The following is a 17,916-nucleotide window of genomic DNA, read 5'->3' as shown; positions in this document are numbered from 1 at the left end:
TTCTGCATAGGACAAAGAAAAAACAAAAACAAGATCATCATGTGACTTCCCGATTACACAAAGGTTGTGCTCTGCTGGGAAAGCTTTACAAGTGTCTTTACGGTCAACCGTCTATGGTAATGTTTACGGTAGTGTGCGAGGAGATGTCGAGTACGAGGGATGGGCGCAGCTGTGTGTGTATGAGTGAAGATAGCGGAGCAGAGGAAAGGAGGGTGCTACTGCTGTAAAGGAGGTATAAACATAGCCTTATCAAGTTGTTTATATATAATTTCAATGTATATATTCTTTTTTTTCATGACTTTGTCAATAGTTGGTCTTGTGATGCCATACAATCATAGATCTCCACTTACAGATCAATTGGGGACTTATAAATGCAAGAAAAGCCAATAACAAACCTACGCCTAGTGCTTTGAAGACCTAAAGGACTATAAAGACTTTGGATTGGTTCTGCAATGCAAATGTCCTTGTAACTGTCTAACACCAGTTTTAATGTCGGCCTCCTCAACGAGTGGGTAACGATGGAAGTTCCATGTCCCACCCGGCTATGCAATACCCGTTCCACCCATCTGTCTGTGTCCCCATATATGGAGATTTCTATATCTGTCTCTCTGTATACCTTTTTTCCGTATTCTGTATCAAATATGAATTGTGTTGCCTAATTTCAATGTGACATAATGGAATGTACAGGTGAGGTCCACTGGCAGAGCCTGACCAGAGCCTTTTTTGGTGGTTCTGGACAACGGTGTATCCGGCAGGGAGCTCATCCTAGGAACTTTAACAGGTCCCGTTCAACAGTTGTTTACAATGTGGGTCCATGCCAGTGCAGGGGCTCCTCATCGCCGGCTCTGTGCCGTCAAAGAAACGCTGTTTTGACCAAAATGCCATCTGGGAAATCACTCCACAAAACACACCAGGTGTTTTGTGGAGTGAATTCATCATCTATTGTGGGGGTGGTTGACTGGTTGTTGTAAGACAGGATACTGGCAATGGTGGTGGGAAGTCATCTTCCACATCTCAGCCAATTCCAGAAGAAAGGATTTCAACAGAGAGTAATTTCAGGACAGCTGAGTACAACCTGTCTCAGTCAACATTACTGATAGCTAGGTGCAAAATAGAGTGTGAGGGGAAGATGTGGTAGACAGAATGACAGACAGAAAGGAGGCAGACAGTTGATACCAGACACAAGGACAGATGCAGCAAGAGGATGATATATCATCAAGGTTTTTAAGTCTTTACTCAAGACTCACCTTTACGCTTTGGCTTTCAGCCATAGCTGAGCTTAATTTTAATTTGATCACATCTGAGCTTAATTTAAATTTGATCATCTCACATCTTTCATCTTTACATGTGTGTACATACTGTACAAGTGTAAGTCTGTGTGTGTCTCGTACACATGTGGATACATGCTCTATATATACAGTACATAAATGTACATTTGTTTTATGCTCGTGTTTATACAATACATCTCTCTCTTTGAATGTAATCGTTTTTTTTAACTCGCTGACCAGAACTCAGCGAGGGTTGCTCTATCAATAAAGTTTGATTTGCTCTTAGCTTATCAAGTAGATGTAGAAGTAGATGATAGTTGGAGATAGATTCTACTACTGTATATGTCCTTCAAGGACACGATAGTGAACAGAACAGCAGCCTGCAAGCTCTGATGCCTGTCTGTTTCGAGAGGTTCGATCTTCCTATTTTAACGGATTAAAACTAGAAAAGTGCACAGGCTGGGTTGCTGACTCTAGCCAATATAAGTGAGTTTGTACGACAGACAGTAGCGTTTGTACACCCCCTATATGACTATGGGCAGAAACTGAAGCAAATAACCCACTTACCCACAACATGTGATTCCGATTTTAGTAGCGTAAGATCTGTCACGGTTTGAGTCAGGATAGAAAGTAGGAGCCAAATGCAGGATGAGGCAGAGCAGATCGGTTCAATGTGTTTAATAACTCAAAAACAAATAACATAGCCACAAGGAATAACTAAAGAACTGATGCCAAGACATGAGACACGCAACATATCACAATGTACTAGCAGCAAGGAAACACTTGGAACAGTGGGTATAAAAGGACACAGGTGAACTAAACTGAAAATCAACATAGGGATTGGCTAGGAGACTAACTAACACAGGTGGAGAAAACTAATAATCAGTGTCACAGGTGAGACAAGACAGGGAACTACAGAGAGGAATTAAACCAGGACACTAAATACTACAAAATAAAAGGAACACAGCAGAAAAGTAAATGCTCCTGCTCTGCTGTATTTATGGATCGAGGAAATGATCCACGTCTGCAGTTCCACAAGTACTGCATGTACTAACAGGCAGGGAGACAGCAATATATAAAGAGATATGGACAGGCAGGCAGATGCACTGTTAGGTGAATGGACATGCAGACACACAATCTGAGGTGGGGATTTGATTAAGATGACTATAACCATGTTTGGGGGAAAACAGACAACACACTTGATGATGATTTGACCGTGGCATTCAACTGACAGCATCCGACAGTTGCATAGCAGCCAGGCCACAAGCAAACACAATCTGAGGACAAAGTGCCCCCCCGAGACCTATTAGAGTAATTACATTTCACAGGATCACAGATACAGATTTTCTGTAAACAATCCGCAAGAGGCAAGGCAGGCTTACACGTTCCTATCGTCTGCTGCATGCAACCAAACATCAAAGTCGGAGCCAAAACAAAACTCCAGCCAAGACAGAGATGGTCAGTGTACTTCTGCTGCAAACATTATTTATCATTCAGATTGCACCCAATGCAATTCATTTGGTAGTCTAACTGTTTGTATTGTAACTGACTTGTCTCTAATTGGCATTGCAATTGGTGCTAATGAGAGCAAGCTGTGGCTAACATGGTAGGATGGACGAATACAAAAACGCTTGCCCCAGAACACACACCAGTCAAATCCGGTGACCTTGGAACGGTCAGATCCAATAATCCGGTGACCTGGGAACAGTCGGACCCGCCGGGCCCCATTATTAGGGGCTGTAGTCTGTTCTCATCAAGCGGGCCGAGTGGTCCGCCTTGGTGGGGGCGAGCGTTCTGCGACAAGTGGGGCAAGCAGACCGTCCCATACTGTTTCTCAACCGATGGTCCATGGACTAGTGGCCCAATACATGGCATATTAGGCCTGCAGGTGGTCTATGGGAAAATGGTTTAAAATATAAATAAAATGCCATTGTTAAATGTATTAAAATATGTTCGAATAATACAGTTCAAAAGTCCATCAAATGTAAGAAAATATTATAATTATATGGATTTTTCTTTTCTAGTGCATGGTCAGGGACCAACAATAGGGTATTTGGGGTAAAACTTTAATACACAACAACAAGACATAAGCATTAACAAACAAACACAGTTTAGAGTAAAGTAATGAGACAGTGGGTGGGACACATCACATAATGCAATACAACCATCAATCAAACAAGATAACATCCTGGCAAACAGGTAGACAAGACAGGCAAATGAATACAGATGGAGCAAACATGTAGACAACGAATCCGGTTGTGTTGTGTGTTGTGTGTGGTGTGTGTGTGTGTGTGTGTGTGTGTGTGTGTGTGTGTGTGTGTGTGTGTGTGTGTGTGTGTGTGTGTGTGTGTGTGTGTGCGTGCGTGCGTGCGTGCGTGCGTGCGTGCGTGCGTGCGTGCGTGCGTGCGTGTGTGTGTGTGTGTGATGCATGGCCTTTAAGATCAAAGGTTGTAGAACAGGTAGGTATTCTTCTCACAGCCATAAGATTCTCTTAGAGTCCTCAAATAACACAGTCTTAATGTTCCCATAGCTGTTCTGTTTCACCTCCTTATCTCCTTCGGGGGCGGAGATGTTTATGATTCCCCACACTGGCATCTCTCTGTATTAGGCCTCCTTATCTATCTTACCGCTACCAACCAAGGTCAACCACAAATGTCTTTATCTCATGGGTTTTTTGACAATGGGAGTCATTAAGCTTCAACAACTGGCAACACACTTGACATTCAAACATTCAGTTCTGAAGTGAAAGCTGCTTTTCAAGTTACGTTTCAAGTTACTTTGGAGAAACCGAGGAGGACCGATGGGTGACCATTCTTGAGGTGAGACGACAGCATCAAGTCACCTGGGACGCTCTTCTTATTCTTCATGCTCATTCCTCATGGAAAAGGTATATGCACATTTTATTTTTGTTATTTCATTGTTTTGTATTGAGGACTTTAATACTGCTCTACCGATTTTAATTTATTTGACATTATCAGGAAACTTTTATCAGGTCAAGTTGATACTAAGTTGATACTATATCCATTGCCAAATAATGATAATGTTACCAAATGTAGAAATGTGGAAGTGTTGTTACAACAGTAGATTATCTACACACTACAACAGTAGATTAGATAAGAATGTTGTACTTGCATGTACTTATTTACCTCGTGCTCTGCTCCCTGAATGTCTCCATGTCACTGTTGATGTGTGCCTGTTTGTGATCTAGTTCGAGGAGGCCACCTCTTTTCTTGGCACCTGGGGTCGATTCCAGAAGACTGTCTTCTTCCTCCTAAGCCTCGGCTGTGTTCCCAGCGGTTATGTGGGCATGGCCATAGTCTTCATCGCTGATATACCTCCTCACCACTGCCGCCAGCTATCTCCCCTCAACTCCTTGTCTTCTCTGTCCTTCAGCCTGAACCTCAATCTATCTATTCCCCTAGAAGAGGTGAAAGGGGAAGTCACTCTAAGTCGCTGCTCCAGGTAACAGCGTAAATGCAGAGTTGATACATTTCATACATACTTACTGTAGTAAATATGGAAAGACAGACAGACAGACAGACAGACAGACAGACAGACAGACTTATGTTCTGATTTCTGACACTAACAGCTTACATTTTCCTGAATGCTGTGTCTTTATGTCTACATGTTCCAGGTACAACAGCCATACTAACGAGACAGAGGGGTGTGTGGATGGCTGGGTGTTCAGCTCTGAGAGATACTCGTCCACCATCATTACTGAGGTCTGGACAAATTAAAATGCACATTTAGAGTAGTGTTTTGTCGAGCAATTAAGTAAGTAAACATGAACAGAAGTAGGCTACACTTGACTTCAGAACTAGCCATCTTTTCATCATCCAAAAATATAATATTTTTGATAGTTTACATGTTTTCTGCATTCTATATCCTCTCATGGTAAAGATATTCTGTTTTAACAAACGTGATTCCCTATACATGTCATGAGTATACTATGATGAAATGATGTGTTGACCTCGAACCGTCTCCTTGTGTGTCTGTGTGTTTGTGTGTTTGTGTGTGTGTGTGTGTGTGTGTGTGTGTGTGTGTGTGTGTGTGTGTGTGTGTGTGTGTGTGTGTGTGTGTGTGTGTGTGTGTGTGTGTGCGTATGCGTGTGTGGTGCGTGCGTGCGTGCATGCGTGCGTGCACGTGCGTGCGTGTGTAGTGGGCTCTGGTGTGTGATGACAGCTGGAAAGCCCCGTTCACAATGACTGTGTACTTCCTGGGAATTCTTACCGGAGCGTTTGTGTCAGGAATCCTCTCTGACCGGTACGAGCTGTCTTTCCCACTAACAGAATGAACAAAGTATCTGGCAGCCAGATGGCAGTTGGCACAGGAGTAATGTTCCTGCTCACCACTATTGAGACCAGATTGGCAATGACTTAACCACACAAATAAAGAAAATAATAATTTTATTCCAAAAAATCACACAGATTATTATTTATTTTTTTGCCTTTATTGATATACAGTAGCTTGACAGGAAACGGGGAGAGAGATGGGGTGGAAGATACACCAACAAAATCGACCATACACACTGGTTTTAAATGTTTTACGCTTTACAATAGACACACAAGACAAGAAAATCAGCACAATTGTTGTATTGCTTAGATCAAGGAATCAAGCAAGTAACTGCATTCACATCAACAACACAAATTAAAACTATTTGTACTTTCATAATTTGTATCTTTTCCCAATTATGTACACGACTGATGTCATAGATGACTGTCATCATAGATGACTGAGTGAGCCATAAAGTAAACCTGATAAAACCACACAGTTTTACACAGCACGCATGGCACGCACAACACATTTAACGTTAATTTAACTGTTTCTGTGAAGTTATCTGTGGCATAAATGCTTTCTCTCCATTGACTCATAGTTACGGTCGACGTGTGATCTTCTTTGTGTCTGCGGCAGTTCAGACAGTATTTTGTCTGCTTCTGGCTGCCTCCTCCAGATGGGAGATGTTCTGTGTCCTCTACTTCTTACTGGCTATTGGAAGGGCTGCCAACTACACCTGTGCCTTCATACTGGGTAGGGAGATACACAAACACAGTCCGATGAAGAGACAGAAAGAGATCTACTATACACTCTCCAATGGGACTGTGACGAATCTGTCTGTCTGTCTGTCTGTCTGTCTGTCTGTCTGTCTGTCTGCCTGCCTGCCTGCCTGCCTGCCTGTCTAGGTGCTGAGCTGCTGACCAAGAAAGTGAGGAGCTGTTTTGGGATCATTGGAATTGGCTTCGGCTACTCTCTGGGATACACCTTGCTGCCTCTTTTTGCCTTTTACATCAGGAGCTGGAGATGGCTGCTAGTGGCTCTGTCTCTTCCTGGTCTACTCTATATACCTCTGTGGTGGTAAGACATACTTGTATGGAATGAAATTTGTCTCGTAGAATAGTAGTAATTAAGGCAAGGCAAGTTTATTCATATAACATATTTCAATAACAAGGCAATTCAAAGATCTTTACAGTACACAGACATTACTCTGGTCAAATTTAACACTGATTTATTCTCCAGAAACACAGGACTGGAACAACATAAATAATATCTATATAATAGCAGGGAACACAAGGGAATGGGAGTTTAAATAGACACAGGAGGTTTGTATACCTCGGCCAAACTTTCAAAACTGTCCATGGTAGCCTACTGCCCTACTACATTAATTGTCAGCACAATATAATTCATGAATACCTTGAGAGACCAATCACATGCAGGTTTACAAAATTATCACATTGGTGTCATTCGCCATTCAGTGATGCTTAGTACGAAGATCTTGAATGTGCAAGAACTGCTCAAATGAACTTTAGCAAGGTAATTCCCATCATGATGCATTGTGAGCATGATCGTCTATTTTCTATTTTGTGGTAAAGTTCAAATTCTGTCCAATGGCTATAGGTTTATCCCAGAGTCTCCTCGCTGGCTATTGGCTCAAGGTCGTATCAAGGAAGCAGAGCTTATTATCAGGGCTGCAGCAAAGAAGAATGGAGTCATGGCACCCGAGGTTATCTTCAAACAAGAAGTTACTCCACCTATGGTACAAGTACACACACATGCATGTTTTGTCCAAATAAAGAGCAAAATAATTTAGGTGAGTGACAAAATGGGTTTGGCAAGATAACATTAAAAATCATATTTTAAAGGCATGTATCAGGTTTGTTATAAAGGAATATTTAGTAATTATGTTGGTAATTGTTGAGGAATTTTCCATTGAACACATCTCTTATATTTAGTTGCACATCATTTGTAGAGCTATGTTTCACTTTGTACCACTTACTGGCATAAAGAAAGCCTCAAAGGGGTCATTTTTACCTATGGAGTGAGGAGATTACAGGCTCTGCTTAGCTTCTTGCTCATTATTATTTTGCAACGAGATATGGAGTTTCGGCCCACTGCACCCCCTCCCTCCTCCTTCTTCTATGCCCTCCTGTCTGTCAAAGAGTAATGGTTGAGACAAATAAAAGCAGTGAAAGGTCCTGAAAGATACCGTCAGATAACGTCAGTCTTACCCAATACCCAATCTTTCTGTTTTATGAACACAAGGCTGCTGTACTTTATACCTCATACTAAGCATTTAATGTATGAGAGGTATAAAGTACAGCAGACTTGTGTAGATATTTGGACATTCCGTTTTTTTATTTTATTTTTTATGTTGCCACTATACTGTTGGAGCAGCCATAAACTACACAGGTTCCTCCCGGTGTTAAAACTCTCTGCTTGTATGAATTTATTATTAGAAATTCTGATATTGGCAATTAATCTAATATTTTGCAGTTGTATCATTGTATCAGTATTTATTAAAAAAAATGTATTTTCATGTATTCCAAAATACAAAATGCGTATATTAAGATATTTCTTTTTCCAGTATTTGTCGATTGTATTGTATCAAAATAAGAACATTTATTTTCGGCCATCTCTGCATGTTAGACAGTTCAAGTGAGACAGCAGGGCTGTCCACATCTGTCTCTGTCTGTATGGAGGCCATACATCTAACATCATATCTCTCTCTCTCTCTCTTTGTATCTGGGTATAGGATGCAAGTCCTGCACATAGCCAACATCTGTACACCTGGCTAGACTTGGTTCGAACGAGCAACATAAGAAACCTCACCATAATCACCATGTTCATCTGGTAAACACATATAGGATGCTTTATTGGGACATTTGTACAATCATATTGTAGACCAACAAGAAAGTGCCAAGATAGTTAATTGGCACTGATCAGTCCAGCAGGATGCGAGATTAGCCCCGGTAGGTTACTAGACAGATCTATTTGTAGACGGCTCTGCCTCCTATATGTTATATCTTTTTCATCATTTGTAGTTTTACTACTACACCAATATAAAAACAAAAAATATTAGAAAGCCATGCTACTCTATGACATCCAGTGTAAAAAACATTGAATGCCATGTTAGACTGGTGCTTCTTATGGTGCTTCCCTGTCATCTAGTGCTTCCAATACATGGTGCTTTCCTGTCACCTATGGTGCTTGGTGCTTCCTGAGGGTATGCGCATGCATAAAGAGAGTGGCGAATCGAGTGGCAAAGTGAGTTTAAGAGTCATGAGTCATGACATGAGTCATGAGTAATTTCTGTTTGGATGTATGGGCTGTCAAGGCCAGAAAGTAGGTGTTCCCGCATGTCACTCGCATACCCTCTATGGTGCTGCCCTGTCATCTTTGGTGCTTCCTATTATGGTGCTTCCCTGTCTTCTATGGTGCTTACCTGTTTTCCACGGTGCTTACTATGGTTCTTACCTGTTTTCTATGGTGCTTACTATGGTGCTTACCTGTTTTCTATGGCGCTTACTATGGTGCTTACCTGTTTTCTATGGTGCTTACCTGTTTTCTATGGTGCTTACCTGTTTTCTATGGTGCCTGACTATGGTATTGATCATGATATTGTACTTAGTAGTAGTAGATATGTTTGTTGGTGAAAGTAGAGGGAAAATAACTCATCTGGCGCCCCTGTTCCAATCTGTCAAACTGTAAAAAAAAAAAAAAAAAAAAAAAAAAAAAAGAGAAAAAAAGGTATTCATTCTATAGCAGCCAAAGAATCAATTAGTCAAAGCCACCCCCCCCCCCCCCTCTCTCTCTCTCTCCATCATTTAGGATTGTGACTTCCATGACATATTATGGAATGTCTTTAAACACACCAAACATGGATGGAGACCCTTACGTCAACTGCCTGGTTTCCGGAGCAACTGAGTTTCTAAGTAACATCTGTATTTGGTTTGTGATACGCTACACTCCACGGCGTTTCCCCCTGCCCTTCACTATGCTGCTGTCTGGGGTTCTACTGCTGCTGGTCAAGCTCATACCTGATGGTACACACACACACACACACACACACACACACACACACATGTTCTACTGCTGCTGGTCAAGCTCATACCTGATGGTACACACACACACACACACACACACACACATGTTCTACTGCTGCTGGTCAAGCTCATACCTGATGGTACACACACACATGTTCTACTGCTGCTGGTCAAGCTCATACCTGATGGTACACTACACACACACACACACACACACACATGTTCTACTGCTGCTGGTCAAGCTCATACCTGATGGTACACACACACATGTTCTACTGCTGCTGGTCAAGCTCATACCTGATGGTACACACACACACACACACACACACACACACACACACACACACACACACACACACACACACACACACACACACACACTTCCTCTCTCTCTCCCTCTCCATCCACCCCCCTCCCTCTCTCTCTCTCTCTGTCTCTCTATTAAAGTAGGCCTACAGCAGAAATTCATAGAAACAAACTGTGTAGTGGGTGTGAGAAGAAAAAAGTATTAATTTTCAGAAAAAAGACTAAGCTAATCACTAAGCTGTATGTCCTTTGAAATGTTTCTACAAAGGAGAATAGTTCACACTTCACATTGATGCCTCTCCTCTCCTCTCCTCTCCTCTCCTCTCCTCTCCTCAGATTTGTCCATTCTAACTCGGGTCCTGGTGATGGGAGGGAAGACAGGAGTGACAGGAGCATATAATTTCCTCTACCTCTACTCCACGGAGCTCTTCCCCACTGTAGTGAGACACATGTCACTAGGAGCCCTGTCCATGTCTGCCCGCATAGGCAGTGCTTTGGCACCATACATCGCTTTCATTGGTGAGAGAGAGAGAGAGACAGAGAGAGAGAGAGAGAGAGAGAGAGAGTGTGCGTGCATTTTGCGTATAAATCTGTAATTTTCACCATTTCTTGAAGACAAATATTTACTTGTGACTTCTTACAGCCCATTGTTAACACTGATTGATAATATTGTCATTCTAGGTACATTCAACAAGTTCCTCCCTTACTTCCTGATGGGTGGAGCCACTGTCGCAGCTGGCCTTCTGAGCCTTTTGCTACCCGAAACCAAAGACCAGGAACTACCAGATCTCATCCCTCACACTAAACCGCTGGTCCAGTAGGTTTTCCATCTAGAGTTGGCATTTCTCAGTCATGGCTTTGCCTCAGCCAGGTCCTTAAAGACGGAGTGCCGTGATTGTTGTACTTTTTCTGTTTGTATGTGTCTATGCAGTTAACATTACTCTAATAGACCCCCAGGTGTGGTTATACTATTCAAATATGTCTTCCCTGTGTATATTTTATTTCCTCCTGAAAGAGAAAAGCCTTTGAATCAAAAGGCTCAATCGAAATACACCACTTTAGTGTCATCATAACCCTAACCCCTCCCCCATTATCATACTGTACTGTACAACAACAGCTGTGCTAATGTGAAAACCAGGTATACTTAATGAACTGGTGGGTGTGGACATATCAAAACATAATTTTTTGTACACTTTTTGAAAAAAGCTTCCTCCTAGTATAATCATGATGTACCTGATGATCATGTTTTAGGGGGGGGGGGGGCATGGCACTGGTGGAAACGAAAGCAGAGCGTGCACGTACTGCGATCGGCTGGGTATGTCGGTGTTGTCCACCGGCCAATAGGGGACCACCATTATTGATGATGTAACTATAAGGTCGCCTTCACACCAGAAAGCTTTACTGCGATTGAAAACGAATCCTGCTGCACATTGTCGGAAAGTGCGCTTCGTTTGGCAGGTGTGAATTAAGCCTCATAAAGAACCGCATTCTACTCTGCCAAAAAACGGGGGTTTCACTTTGCTTCCAATCACATTTGATTTCGGTGATTCGGTGCAGGTGGGAATGCAATCCGCAGCAAATAAAGCTGCGTTTCTAATTGCTATGGATGACGAACCTATGCTATGAAGGCAAACCGCAGCAAATTAAATATGCAAGAATCCCAACTTCTCCGCCCATTCGCAGCATCGAGTCTACCGAAGTATTAGTGTGAATGTGACCTAAGGTATGTTTGGTGATCGGCTGGCAGTGTTGTCAAGTAACTTAAGTAATATATTACTTTCAGTACTTTTTTCCAGTAATATGTAACTTAACTAGTTACTTTCACATTTTGAGTAATAATATTACATTTACTTTTTTCCAAAAGTAATATTCTAGGGATGCACCGAAAGGGAAATTCTTGGCCGAAACTGAATATAGGAAACAGTTGGCCGAAAACCGAATACCGAATATCCGAATATGATTTATATTATACATCTTTTTTCCTACCATTGCTGTCATTGCCGTACCTTAAAGCTACCTGATTTATGGCAAAAGAAATGGTTATGGAAAAACTTAACTTAAATAATAATCACTATTATGGGTCCATAAAACATGTATTCAGCCCTTTTGAATGCATTAATTGCATACACTGCTTATTTGGGCCGAAACCGAATAGGCCGAAAAAGCATTTTTAGCCATTTTCTGCCGATTTATTTCTGCGGACGAATATTTGGTGCGTCACTAATTATTACTATTTTCACGAGCCTTGGTGGAACTGTGGGTTTGATTGTTTATTCATAATGGTAGACTGGGTTGTGGTGGAGTTGCTTTGCAGACTGCTGATCTGCTCTAGATCTAGACTCTAGAGCGGATAGGGAAACGATGCACACTCGTCGGTACGTCGTACAGTATGTGTGAAGTATCGGATGCAGCCTTAAACCGTCCGGAACGCGGAACAACAACCTAAACTAGTGTGTGTAACTCGTTAGACTGCACTGTTAGAGAGAAGAGACGTAAACAAACTATTAACTAACCATGGAGGAGGTGGAGGAGACAGAGACACCGGCACAACAAAGCGTTATAACATTCAATACTTGGAAGTATTCGCATTATTTTGAGTATATGTATGATCAAGACGAGATGAACATTATTGTCCACTGCAAGTTGCCCATAGTGAAGAAGCTATATTCCACGTTGAAAGAAATCTACTTCAAATATGTGTACAAATGGACCCATCATCATGTGTACACTATACAGTACACTTTTTAGAAACACTGCAGAATAGGGGAGGGGGGACTGCTAATGTTGAAAATGCAAAGTAAGACTTTTGGGGACAAAATATGCAATAAAAAAAGTAATAAGTAAAGTAATAAGTAACTAGTTACTTTTCTCAAGTAAAAGTAATAAGTAATAAGTAGTATATTACTGTTTAAGTAATATTTTGACAACACTGTCGGCTGGGTATGTATGTCAGGGTAAGAATGGTGGTCCCTTATGGCTGTTGATGCTGACGTAAGGTACGTTTCAAGGTTGGTATAAGGTCAATAACGGGTCTAAAGGATTTAGAACAGCAGTTGTAATAGACATTAGTTAAGTAGCAGGCGCAAGTTGGGACGACAGAGTGCATTTCTAGTTATGCCTGTGTGATTATTACAATCTTTGATGCTTTGGATTTGCTGCTTTTTGACACAGCGTGTTGACAAACATACCATGAATCATCAGATATCTATTGATCATGACCACCCATAATGACATGGAGATATGGTTGATAGACACCAGTTTAGTAAACATTTGAACGCCCAGATTGCCCACTTCTTTTTTTGTTTAGATTTTAGATTCAAATCATAAAGTCATCATGATTGCTGTGCTAATTTATTATGCTGCTTATGGCCCACATAATCCACTTGCCCATTATGGCCCACTTGGAGCAATGATCTGGTTTGCCAGAGCTGTGGAAACACTGTTCAGGCCCAGCACTGGGCCAGAACAGTATGGGTGTGGCCATAATTGGGCCGGACCAATTTTGCTATGCTACCATTTTATCCTCAAAATGGAAACTATACTTGCTATACAGTAGGCCTATGTGCTCACGTGTCAGAAGTCACTCTTCACTTTTGGAAGTGTTATGGAGGTGAAGCAGATTCCTTTTTTCTGTTTATTAGTCATCTCTCTCTCTGTGTGTGTGTGTGTGTGTGTGTGTGTGTGTGTGTGTGTGTGTGTGTGTGTGTGTGTGTGTGTGTGTGTGTGCATGTGCGTGTGTGCGTGTGTGCGTGTGTGTGTGTGTGTGTGCGCGTGCATGGGTCCGTGTGTGTTTTAGGCTGTCCAAACTGTTTGCGAGACACAGTGGTCCAGCTGAGTGCCAGGAGGCTGACATGGAGTGCAGATCCAGAACGAGCCTGCTGCCTAACAAACAAACTTAGACCATGTCCACACCGAGCACAGCGGGTATAGAAAGGGTTTTATTTGTTACTACCCTCATACAGGTTCAAGAAGCAAAACACAATCTTGTGAGGTCCACAAAGTACTGTAGCCTACTTCAACAATAGTGTAGTGAAGTGTTTCTCAACCTATTTTCAGGCAGATAACTCACAAATAGAAAATTTGAGAATGAATGTGGATATAACATTTCATCTTGGTGTTCGGCTCTGCTACATTTATCTCCCTGCTCACTGCTCAGCACAATTAGACAGCCATCATTAAACATTAAGAGCAGGGAGATAAATATACAATAACAACCCCCCATGGGGAACACAACTAATAGCAGAGCACACCAGTTGTTCTGGGGTGGCGTTGGGAGCAAACTGCCTGAACTAACTTCGCAAGCTACGTATCATTTGTGTTAGTAATAGTATGTGATTACATAATTATTAGCCTACTTCCCATCATGATTGATTGGGAATTTAATTATAGGTGAACAGAACAGGTGAACATAAAACCTTACAGACAAATGATGCAACAGAAACTGACAGGAACTGATTAGGGAACAAGAGTAATATACACATGAGGGCTGATTACACATTACAGCATGGGAACAAGAACATGCATAAGAACATAGAACCAAAACAACTAAAACATAACATGGAACTAGAACTGCACTCTGCCGAGTGCATACTTGCTTGTTGCACACTAGTAGGCCATAAATGGCCAACTAGTGCGCAAGCAGAGCGCGCAAGTACTTTCGACCGCTGGAAACTATCACATCTCAGTATCTCTGTGAAGGAACGTTTGAAATGTATAATCATTACGTGTAACTATTTGCTACCTAACTACTTTTTTACAGAAAAATGAATCATTGATATGTGATGAAAAAAAAGGTATATAAACTGAATTAAAATATATTATACAGTATAATTATTTTATTACTTATTGTAAATTGTCAATTGTTTTAAATGTATTTCATTTGTACTATAGTGATATTAATACTAAATCATGATCAGAGTAATATGTGTCTCTAACTTCAATTTCTGTAATAATACTTTCAAATTTGTTGAAATATATCTAAAATACTTCCGAAATCTGTAGTTGGATTTGTATTTAATTGTTTAAAGCCTAATCTTGACATGGTCTTTATAGTTATATCTTTTTCAGTATAATGGTCTTCATTGAAATCTCCTATTATCATAATTGTGGAAGTCGGAGATGATAGATACTTTACCATTTTTTTGAGAAATGTGTTTAATTCCGAAAGGTTTGTTTTAGGTGATCTGTACATAAGAATGATATATAGATCTTTATCTTTTACATGTATACATACGTGTTCTACTTTTTCTAATATCCCGATTTCTTTTTGAATTATTTCAATGGCAATATCTTCTTTTATAGCAAACATAACCCCCCCACCTATATCATATTCTCTGTCATTCCTGATTGTTTTGTAATTGGTGTTCATTGTTTTTAATTTAAAAGTAATGTTTTTTTTTTAAATGTGTGTTTCAGTAAAAGCTATTAGATCCAACATTTCGAGTTGGGAATCTGAGTTTATATCTTGTAAATGTGTTAGATAACCTCTGATGTTCAACAATCCAATTTTTAATGAATGTTTTAATGGTAATTGAGTTATCTTCCGTATATTTGGATTTTCTAGAGGTGATTGTCGTAATCGTATCATCTCTCTCTCTACATTCTTATCTACTTTGATCTTTTTAGGACTAAAGTCAACATTACAACTACATACAGAGTATGTAGTTGTAATTTGATTAGCAGTATACTGTGGTTACTTGGTTCCAAAAAGTGACAGCCAAGTTTTTTTCAACCGTTTTTATGTATGCAAGTCTGTGCCTGGTTTGCTGGGACCAGATACCACATTACGTCATCGTTGAGAGCTGGGACCAGAGTACATGGTGTGTATGTGATGACGTAATGTGGTTGAAAAAAAACTGGCTGTCACTTTGAAGAGACCAAGCTAAATTATTACTTGCGCGCTCTGCTTGCGCAAGTAAATATAACACCTAGACATAGGCAAAGTCTGTGAGTGTGAGGTTCATTTTATTAGCTTACTTATCAGGGAGAGAAAAAAACACCCGTTACAATCAACGACGTCGAGTCTGTAGCCCCCATGAATAATTAAATAGCCCCTTTTAACCCCCATGAAGATTTTCGTGGACATTTTATATTAACATTACAGATTTTCTGGGAATTATTGACCCTCTGTGACTCTGTCACAAAATTCCGAAAATGTGAACCTCTCCGCCGGCTGTTCAGAGGTGTTAAAAGTACTCAAATGCTAATCAGGTTTCTTTTGTTTTCACCTAGCCAGGTATTATATATGCCTACAGTACAGTGCCCATAGGCGGCGGGTGTGTAAGGCTAGGGAAGGCTTAGCCTTCCCAAAAATTATGCTGGGTATTCTTTTAAATATATATAATATATGTGCGCAGCATTATATAGAAGGCTATTGTCAGTGATGGGCAAGCTACTTGGAAAATGTAGTAAGCTACACTACCAGTTACTCTCTATTAAATATAGCTCAACTACAACAAAGCTATCCCCAGATAATTATAGCAAGCTACACTATAAGCTACATGGCAAAAGTAGCTAGCTACATGGACACTACTTTTTTTTTAAATATTTTTTATCAACTTCATGATCAAGTTTCCACCGAACAAATAGCCTAATAGGCAGGCAAAAATGCTGAGTTTGGTTGTTTATTAAAAAACAAACTGGAAACAAGCCCTCTGTCTGGCTTTTGGTGTCAACTTTTTCACATTTACTTGTATTAATGTACCTTGCGGTGTGGCTGATTCATGTGTTCAGTGTTGGGAAAGTTCTTTTTTTTATTAACTATAGTTCAGTTCACAGTTAATTTTTTTAAAGGAACTAATTCAGTTCATAATTCAACATTTTGAACTAAAGTTCATGGTTCCAAAAAATGAACGATTTTAGTTATTTTTTGTTCTTTTTTAAAATTATTATTATTGCCACAGCCTAGCCATTTGCGCACCAGCTGAGAGACAGGGATTTAGACTAGAGCAGTGGTTCCCAAAGTGGGGTCCGGGGACCCCCAGGGGTACCTGAGGGAGTTCCAGGGGGGACCCATCTATTTTGTTCATGTTCATAAAGTGCTAAAGTGTTTAAAGCAGTGGTTCCCAAACTTTTTCATGTCAAGGACCCCCAAATTGACACTACATAGCCTGTGGACCCCCATTTGAAAAGATATGCCAGGGACCCCCATAAGAGAAGACGTCTACATTTAGACGTACACATTTAGACGTCTACATTTAGACGTATACATTTTGACGTATACATTTAGACAGTGTCCCCCCGAGTGCCTCCCCAGTGTCCCCCTGAGTGCCTCCCCAATGTGCCCCCCCGAGTGCCTTCCCAGTGCCTCCCCAGTGTGCCCCTGAGTGCCTCCCCAGTGTCTACCCAGTGCCTCCTCAGTGCCTGCCCAGTGTCCACCAGTGTCCCCCCAGTGTCTCCAATAGCAATACAAGAGCAATAATACAAATTAATCTTAATGTATTAATCTAATTAATTAATTAATTAATCAAAATTGCGGCCTGTGCCCAGCACCATGCCAAAGCTTTTTCCTGCAGGAAACACTGCTTGTGGTTGTAAATATATTGTTATCCGTGTTGCGAGGATGAGGGGGTACCTGGAAAAATATCTACCCCAAAAGGGGTACCTGGTCCAAAAAAGTTTGGGAACACCTGGACTAGAGAATGCGGGTGGCCTGTTTGTTTGTGTCAGACTCTTCTTATCTAAACCAACCAATCATGGATTTCTTTCCAGGGATTTTTTCCCCCCACAAAACTTTATTTAACAGTAAATTTGTAACTTTGTAGCTTTTGTTGAAAGCTACGTCACTACTTGGGTCTAAAAATAGCTACACTACAAAAAACGCTACTTGGTTCAAAAGGAGTGAAGCTACCATCAAGCTACTGATAAATGTAGTAAGCTATGTAGCTTCGCTACTTGTAGCTAGCTACTGCCCAATGTGTGTGTGTGTGTGTGTGTTGTTGCTCCCTGGTGATCGGGTAGGTAGGCTATACAGCAACTGGCCTAATCAGCATATGATTGGCTACTATTGGTATGTCTGTAAACCT

The 17,916-nt window shown here is 40.9% G+C and overlaps 1 protein-coding gene across 1 annotated transcript; it reads left to right on the top strand.

The window, feature by feature from the left end:
• Positions 1-4,146: 4,146 nt before the first annotated feature.
• LOC308320118 (solute carrier family 22 member 4-like) lies at positions 4,147-10,713 on the top strand (the record flags this gene model as incomplete). Its single annotated transcript, XM_080770437.1, has 9 exons — positions 4,147-4,155; positions 4,477-4,730; positions 4,903-4,990; positions 6,185-6,296; positions 6,449-6,620; positions 7,161-7,299; positions 8,712-8,766; positions 10,229-10,411; positions 10,574-10,713. The coding sequence occupies 9 exons, from the start codon at positions 4,147-4,149 to the stop codon at positions 10,711-10,713; spliced, it is 1,152 nt and encodes a 383-aa protein (XP_080626563.1).
• Between the last annotated feature and the right edge of the window lie 7,203 nt (positions 10,714-17,916).

This window comes from Protomyctophum bolini (assembly GCF_963924005.1).
Source record: "Protomyctophum bolini genome assembly, chromosome: 8".
Lineage (NCBI taxonomy): Eukaryota > Metazoa > Chordata > Actinopteri > Myctophiformes > Myctophidae > Protomyctophum > Protomyctophum bolini.
This window is presented reverse-complemented; position numbering and strand designations above follow the sequence as displayed.